The 9,310-nt window shown below is 30.3% G+C and overlaps 1 protein-coding gene across 1 annotated transcript; it reads left to right on the forward strand.

Moving 5' to 3' along the window:
* Nucleotides 1-533: 533 nt before the first annotated feature.
* On the forward strand, nucleotides 534-1,920 carry LOC112526743. The gene has a single exon (XM_025137149.1). It carries the CDS (start codon nucleotides 659-661, stop codon nucleotides 1,655-1,657), a length of 999 nt encoding a protein of 332 aa, XP_024992917.1. The 5' UTR covers nucleotides 534-658; the 3' UTR covers nucleotides 1,658-1,920.
* Nucleotides 1,921-9,310: the final 7,390 nt, after the last annotated feature.

Consider the following 9,310-nt stretch of genomic DNA (forward strand, 5'->3'; position numbering starts at 1 on the left):
TAAGTATTTTTTTAGTAAATGTAAGTGTTTTTTTTGGTTAAAAAAATATTTAAAAACTTAATCATTCAAAATATGAAATTTCATTGGATTTTTTTCAAGTTTTTTATTTTATTTTATCATATTAACTAATTTTATAGATCATAAGAATGTATCTAGCAAGTTTTAAAAAATCCAAGAAACTATTTAATAGGTTATGAAATATCCAACTTATTTATTCAAAAAATTATCTAAGAATTTAATTATTTCAAATACTAAAAATTTTCCTAAAATAAATTAATTAAGTAATTATAATGATAAAAAGTATAATTTAAAAATTAATAGCGGCCTCCATTAATAAGCCTCCCGTCCCCTACCATCACTCTCTCCATGTTTATATATTACAATTTATATGTGAAACATTAATAGCACCCTCCATTAATTACCTTCCCGTCCCCTACCACAACTCTCTCCTCTCTCCATCTTTATATATTGCATTTTATATGTGAAGAAATAAATTCCGTACCATTTGCGTTTTTCCTTTTTCATGCCTCCTATATTTCCACCATAGAAGACAAACTCATCTCCCCCAATTTCAACTCTGTTTTCCTCGTCCAAAACCCTATTTCCATGATTACAACCTCCTAATTTCTCAAACCAATATCAGTTACAGCTTTGATAGATGAGGTGCAAGAAGCACTACACCGATCTCAGTAGTATCGTCGGCGTCTGCGCTTCTTGTCTCCGTGAACGCCTCTTTTCACTCGTCGCTGCTCAAGAACAGGCACGAGCGCAAGCACAGGCACAGGCTCAAGCTCAAGCTCAAGCCCTAGAAGATAAAAATCGCAATTCAGACACGCATCTGGTGTTTCCTCGTTCTGTTTCTCCTTACATAAGTCGCCGGAAATCCGATAATTCCGCCGCATCGATCGTAGCTGACGCATGGCCTAACGACAGTCATCATTACAGTCGTCATCATAGCCTTCCGGATCAGCGGTATTTTAGCACGCCACAGGTAGGGCCTACCACCGGTGGCTATAATTCAAGCCGTAAGAAGCGTCATAGTTTTATTCGCTTCTCTTTGTTATCGAATTTCTTCAGATCTAAGAAACGAAACGAGGATTCGAATCCTCGATTTTCGGTTTCAAATTCTGGTGGATCATGCAATGCTGGTGATAGTGCCACGTCAGCAATGTCGTCGCCTTCCTGGTTCTCAAACATTAGGTCCGGTGGTGGTAGCCGGACGAAGCAACCGTTTTATTGTAAAGAGGCTTCAACAGCCTCCAGAGCTGGCGTGATGAGGAAGCTGTACTGTCCAGATCGGGGCATGTCTCCTGTCAGATACTCCGATGGTTATGGCGGTGGTGCAGAAGACGAATTCTGCGATGGATCCAGCGGATACGAGTCGTGTGAGTCGCGGAAACAGACTCCGTGGAGGACTCCAGCTCATCCTTCGGTCCGGCGCGGTAGTGGAAACGGCAAGAATGTTTCTGGACTAACTTTCTGTTTGAGTCCATTGGTTCGAGCTAGCCCTAACCGGCATTGGAACCAGAAAGGAATGCCACCGGCGGACGGCGAGATGAGAGCTCCGGTGAAGCCTCACTTGTCCATCACCAAATCCTTCTGTGCAAACAGATCAAGAAAGCTCGCTGATTTTGGGAGATTCAATACAAACCGTTGATTTCGATGACCGTCGAACATTGACCAAGTGAGCGAACACATTTGACTCCCGTTTAAAGTACCATTTTGCCCTTGCTGCCTTTTTATGCCTGTTTCCTACTAGTAGCAGTAGCATTAAATACTGTTAGAAATAAAAAAAGAAATGATTTTAAGAATTTTTTTAGTTTTTCTTCTGTAATTACCAATTTGGACATGAGTATACCTTGTAATTACAAATTTACCCTCGTCTTTAATTCAACTCGAGTGTGGGGCCTGCTGGGCAGGTGATGATTTATTGAGTGTCCCTTTCGTGTAATTAATTATTTGTCTTTTATTTACAACATTTATTTATTTTTAAAAGAATTTAATAATATTGGTTTTCTTTAGAAATATTTAACAAAAAGAAGTTTTAGTTTGACTTTTGGTCAAAAAAGTAGTTTGTTGAGTTACTCGGAAGGTTATTGTCTTTATTGCACTCGATTTGGTAGATTTGATTCACTCGAGTGTGTTGGAGACACTTGCTTTCTTTATAAATATATTAATGAACTAATAATTCCTTAATCACGCATCATTTCTATGTAATATTACATATAGTTTGATGATTGTGTTATCTTATTTTTATCAATGTTTTGTATCAATTTGTACAAACCGTTCAAACCACCTTCATCCGTCGATTTCATTGTTTAATCTTATGAATTTTTTTTTTCATAAAATTGTTTAATCTTGTGAACCTTTGATCACTTTTAATCTCATGCACACCTATTAATTGCTCTTTGAGTGTGAAATTATCCGTTGCATATTGGTGCAACTAATTCTAAACCTCATACCTCAGTGTTTATATATATAAACAAACACACATTGTGTACCTACCCCTCCCGGTTTCCATGGTACACTTATGCACTAAGGTGCACATCAGTTGAAATCTAATAAATTTAGATGGATTAGATTCGACCAAATCATCTATCAGATGTTGTATTTTGCGATCTAATCCAATTGACATTGGAAAACCAATATGATCCAATGGGTAATTGTATTATATTGGTTTTAACCATCGGATATTACTATGGATTATGTTGATGTGATGGGATCAAATTTTCAACCGATTAATCTACCACGACTTGTATAATTTCTGAATATATGAAAAACAGTACATATGAATATGATGATATCATCTAAAACAACATAAAAAAAAATATAAATATTAGACAGGTACTGGATTCGATTTTGTCCCTTTCCTCACTAGTATCAGTCGTTGAGTGAATAAAAATGTCCCTTTACATTAGTGTCCTTAGAGACAAGTTCTGTGTGGTACAGGTTAGGATTGTCGGCAATCAATTTTTGTCCAAACAGTTACCTAAATAAGGGAGGTTAAGGGGCCGTTTACCAAGTGTTTATTCGGATAAGCGCTTACCAAGTAACATTATATCACCATATGAGTATGGTTATGATCAAGAATCTTATCTGATAAGAGCAAGACAATGACCAAGAGTCTTACTCGGTAAGTGTGGGTGACGACTCTTACCACGGTAAGCGCTTACCGGGTAAATTGTTATATACGATGTCATTTTGATGGACGAAAATGTTGCCGGGTAAGTAAATAATAGTGTTAAATTTTACCGGTAAACATTTACCGGGTAAGTATTTGGTAAACGACCCTTAAATATATAATACAAAACTTGATGGGTTGAAAATGTTAATTTTCAAGGAGGTTCTTATAAAAGTTGTACACCCTTGTTCAAGGGGAGTTCTTATTCAACACATGTATTCATTGCCATGTGACCACATTTATTTTGAAGGTAGAATCATATTATCATATAAAATTTACACTTATCATTTTCAAGTTGAATTGACTATTGATTTGGTGTTTAACATTTGGTGTTAACAAGAACTTTGTTCCATTTCAAAGAACACCTTCCAATAAATGAGAAATTTACAAGGGTTAGAGTTGTGGCTTGTACTGTCGGTTGAATTTGTCTTTTGCAGTGTAAGAATTATTACATTTCTTGGTTATGCCACCATAGTTGTCGAAAAGCTAAATGATAGATCTCAAATACAGCCAAAAACTGATTTGAACATTTTGATCAATCTCGGCATGACATTCATTTTTGCAACGCGTCCCAGGGCACACAAGTTCAGTAGTTTGGATCGCAATGTAGTCCAAGATTTGCACGCTACTTCCATGGGATAAAAATCACCTGTCTCAAAATTAAACGTCTCATTCCTGTCCCGCAATCAAATTAAGACACATGTGGGACAAGCCTTTCTCATAAACCAATACTTATAATCCACGTCAATGCCACCGTTTTGAGATTGGATTTCTCATTCACTCAATCTCAGTTTTGGATACTCTTTGCGTCGTTGCATAGCTCTTCTAGAGGAGAACGCAACCCATAAAATGTTTTAAAGAACAGATCAATGATCCCCGTTAATATATGTATCCAAATATGGTGAGAACACACACTTTTTCCAACAACTATTTTATAATTATATTTTGTTTTATTCCATAATTATTATTTATTTAATTATATATTACAGTAATTATTTTGTGTTATCTCTGGGGAAAAAAACTTTCGGGTATGGCTACGCTCATCTCCGAAAAGAAGAAACTTTAGGAGAAAGTTTGACGGGTTTAAGTGGAAAAGGTGCTTTGCATAAACTCCGTGAATTAGGGTACCTGAACACCATGGACTACAGTTATCTGGTCAATAAAGACGTATTTATTTTCTGGCATGTTGTTGAAATATCAATTCGTATAAGAAAGAGGTTGTGTCATCAAACTTCTAAATTTAATACACATCTTTGTTTTTTCGTAGAACGTTGGTTGAGATCACGTATCCAAATTAGATTCGAATTCATATTCAATAAATGCATTTTGGTATGTGTAGAGTGTACTTTATACAATCAAATAAAGATATACATATAGATTATACAAGTACATCCCATTTTTATTTGATTTGATTACAAATTCATATAAATCATATATATTAAGAATGTCTTTATTCATTTAGACACATTAAAGGGTACCCGTGCAATGCACTGAGATGCATCTTTATTTTAATGTTTCATTTTTTTTTTTTTTTGTCTCTGTTGATATAATATGATTTATGTGGTTTTGAGACGGATAATGTTTTTACTTTTAAATAAAAATAAATTTAAAGAAATTATAAAATTTTGAAAAAATATATCAATATAAATATCAAATTAACTATTTAAAAGTTCTCGTTTTTATGTACAATTTCTTTAATTCAATTTTTTTATTACAGTTTAATTAAGGGTCAGATAGTGAAGTAATTTATTTTTTGCTAAACAATAAATTTTTTATAAAGATAATGATTATGTTAGAACTCAATGATTATCCTAATTATATTTTAAAATTTTTATATTTAACATGAGATATTTATCTTATATTTGATTATGTTTATCTGCATTTAGTTATACGAATTCAAAAATAAAGTTTTAATAAGTTGTACCTACGCACAATTTACTTATAATATATTTTTTTAAGTAATATACATTAATACATAGTGCTTCATGCATCAAAATGATTTTTAAGAGTTTTTGTCAAATGTTTTATAATTAGAAGAGTACTCGCACAATGCTGCGAGATACATCTCGATTTTAGTATTTCGATTTTTTTTTTGTCTGAGTTGATGTTATAATACGATTTTATGTGGTTTTGATAAAGTAATAATGTTTTTATGTTTAAATAAATATAAATATGAAGATATCATAAAAAATTGAATTTTTTATGATTAACATTAGTACAAAACTAACTATTTAAAATTTCTCTTCTTTTTGTGTATTTCTTTAATTCATTTTTTTGGTTTAATAATATAATTTTTTATAAAAATAATAATTAAATATTTTGTTAGAACTCAATGATTATTCTAATTATATTTTAGATTTTATATATTTAAAATATATTTATCATCTATTTGATTTTGTTTATCTACACCTAGTTACACGAATTCAAATATAAAATCATAATAAGTTGTACTTACGCATAATATACTTGTAATCTTGAATTTTAAGTAATATGCATCAATAAACAATACTTTATATATAAAAAGTTGTTTTAAGTGTATTTATCAAATGTTTTATAATATAACTAAAATGGTACTCATGCAATGCATCGACACACATCACGATTTCAATGTTTCATTTTGTTCTTTATCTATATCGATATAATAAGGTTTTATGTGAGTTTGAGAAAACGATAATATTCTTATTTTTGAATAAATATCATAACAATTTGAAAAAATTATATCGATATTAGTATCAAATTAACTATTTAAAAGTTTTTATTTTGTGTAATTTCTTTAATTAAAACTTTTTATTATAATTTAATGTAACTAAGTAATTTAATTTAGGTTTAATTATATAATTCTTTATAAAGATAATAATTAAGTATTCTGTTAAAACTTAATGATTATCCTAATTATATTTTTAATTTTTTATATTTAAAATGAGATGTTTATCCTATATTTGATTATGTGTATCTGCAGTTAGTTACACAAATTCAAAATGGAGCTTTAATAAGTTGTACTTACGTACAATTTACTTGTAATATTAAATTTTAAGTAATATGCATCAATAAACAATATTCCGTGCATGAAAATTGGTTTTTAAGAGTTTTTGTCAAATGTTCTGTAATATAAGTAGAAGAATACTCACGCAATGCAGCAAGACACATCTTGATTTTAATGTTCTATTTTATTCTTTGTCTCTGTCGATGTTATAATACGATTTTATGTGTTTTTAAGAAWGCAATAATGATTTTATTTTTGAATAAAATAAAATTTTGAAAAAATATGTCATATCAAATCAACTATTTAAAAGTTCTTATTTTTTATGTAATTTTTTTAATTTATTTTTTTATTATAATTTAATTTATTTTTAATTTAATGGATGAATTTTTTATAAGATAATAATTAAGTATTCTGTTAGAACTCAATGATTATCCTAATTATATTTTAGATTTTTTATATTTAAAATGAGATGTTTATTATGTATTTGATTATGTTAATCTGTAGTTAGTTATACGAATTCAGATATGAAGCTTTAATAAGTTGTACTTACGCACAATCTACTTGTAATCTTAAGTTTTAAGTAACATGCATTATTAAATAGTACTTTATGCATAAAAAATGATTTTTAAGAAGTTTTGTCAAATGTTTTATAATATAGTATAGATATAAATTATTAGTTTGTAAACGCAATTACAAAATTATTGGTAAAATGTTAAAATAATATGTAAAATATGTCATGTTGCATAATCTTAACAAATTGATATAGTGGCAAAAACATCTTACTCGAAAAGTTAACAAAAATAAATTAAACTTTCTTATTTTAAATTATTAAGTTTTTAAACTATTTCTTTTAATAAAAAAAAAATATTAAACTTTCATTTTTTAAATAAAAAAACCATTAAACTTTTTCATTTTGATTAATTAAGTCAATTAATATTTTTTTAATAACTAACCATTGCACTTTTGAAAATTGGTTATTTACATTGTAACCCAAAAAACTTTACATTAACCGATTAGTAAAAGTTGTATGGTTTATTTTTTATTTTTTTTAAGCCAAAGTTTTAATCATTCAATATGTAAAAGTTTAATGATTTTTTCATTTAAAAAATAGTTTAAAGACTTAATTATTCAAATGAAAAATTTAATTATTTTTTATTTAAAAAAATAGTTTAAATATTAAACCATTCATAATGAAATAATGGGTTTGGTTTTTCTAGACTTTTTCTTTAAAAAATAAAGAAAAACAAAAAAGTTAAAACCGTATTAAAAAGAAGAAATTTTGTTCATTGGGTGAGTTTAATGATGGATGAAAAGACAGTTGGATTACGTTGGGTTAACTCGATAACACTTTCTTAATTTAAAAAATAATTAGCATATTAAAATATGATTATATAATATTATAATGAAATATTGATCACAATAAACAATTTAGTAGGTTTGCACACACTTGACTTTTTTTTCAACTCATTTAATCCGTGTCATTTTTAGCTATTTTATAATATTACTCATTAAACCCGTTAAAAATAAATATAGCTCTAGAGGTGTCAAAAAAATCGTTGGACCGTTCAAACAGATCGAATCACGTCAAATCAAACCGTTTTTGGCTGTTTGAACAATCTGGCAGTTTGGTCTGGTTTGGAAAATAGCAAAGCCGGGTGGTCTGATCCGGTCTGCGGTTTGGATCAAAAAAGGATTATATATATATATATATATATATTTATTTTAGTATTAACAAGTCCAATTTTTTAAATTTATGGGCTATCGCCCAAATATATCCTTAAGCCCAACATAAAGTCTAATATCTAACGTAATCAAATCCGAATGAATCGACACCTAAAATCACTAAACCACTAAACATATCGACGCATTCGACATTGACGGTCTCCAAATTTTGAAATCTCTCAAGAACTCTATCAATCTATCAATCTTTCCTAATCCATGATTTGATTTCGACGCACATCATCAAGACATCAACCCAGTGATTCAACTCTTTCCTTCAAGTTTTTCGATTCCAAACTCAATATATTCAAATCCATTAAAGGCCCAAACCATCTAAACCGCTCAGACCAGACCGCCTTTTCGTTGTCTCGGTTTGACCGATCTGGGCACTTGATGTCATTGAAAACTTTATAAACCGCCATTACGGTTTGGTTTGTGGTCTGAGGGGTTAAACCGCCTAAACCGGACCACGAACACCCCTAATAGCTCAAATTGATTTATTTTCATATAAATGCGTTATAATAATTCCCTATACAACGGTTTGGTTTGCAAGATTGTTTTCAAAGGATTTGGATTTCATGAACGGATTTGGATTGGAATGAATTTGAGATCATTGATGTGGTTAGTTTGTAGGATTTAGAATGGAATTGGATTCCATTATTTATAAATAATTATAATAATACTTAAATTACATTTTTATTAATCGATTATTTCAAAATCCTAGGATTTCATATCCGGACAATCCAACAAACTAAACATAACATTGGAATGGATTTGATATCCAAATCCCCCAAATCAATTCCATTCCTGCAAACTTACCGAGGCCTAAAAACAGTAGTGCTAATAACTCTCATTTTGTGAGAGTTATTTGTTGTGCAATACTCATATTTTATTGTGTCTTTTTGTTGGTCCCGTAAGGGTCTACAAGAATAGAAACAGTTTGTAGAAGGGGGGGATGAATACAAACACATTATTTTCAAATTTAAAATATATATTGATAGAGAAGATTAATACATATTTTACAAGACTGTTTACGGAAAGATAAGGTAAAGAAAACCTATCTAAACAATCTTTGGATACACACAGATCTTTAACAAATACAAGAAAAGAGATTGCTAAACGGAAGATCTTTTACTTAAGTTAGAAGATGCTTGAAGTAAGAATAGGATAGCAGAGAGATGCGCGCACTCTGCAAGGAGAAGAAACACTTCTATTTATACCCAGTGCATTAAATGAACATTTAATGCAATATGGTAGGTTTGGAGTGCGTGTCAAGCCTTAAAAGGAAGGTTTGTCCTTTGCTACAGTGAATAGTACAAAAGCACTATTTTTGAGCAGACATCCTTGCTTAAAGTTGGTGGACAAAGAGTCGACTAATCGGCTCCGTACCGTACTAACTTTTGCAAGGGTATGGGTTTGTCCTTTGT

The sequence above is a fragment of the Cynara cardunculus genome (assembly GCF_001531365.2).
Source record: "Cynara cardunculus var. scolymus isolate 2C chromosome LG 14, CcrdV1, whole genome shotgun sequence".
Classification (NCBI taxonomy): Eukaryota; Viridiplantae; Streptophyta; class Magnoliopsida; order Asterales; family Asteraceae; genus Cynara; species Cynara cardunculus.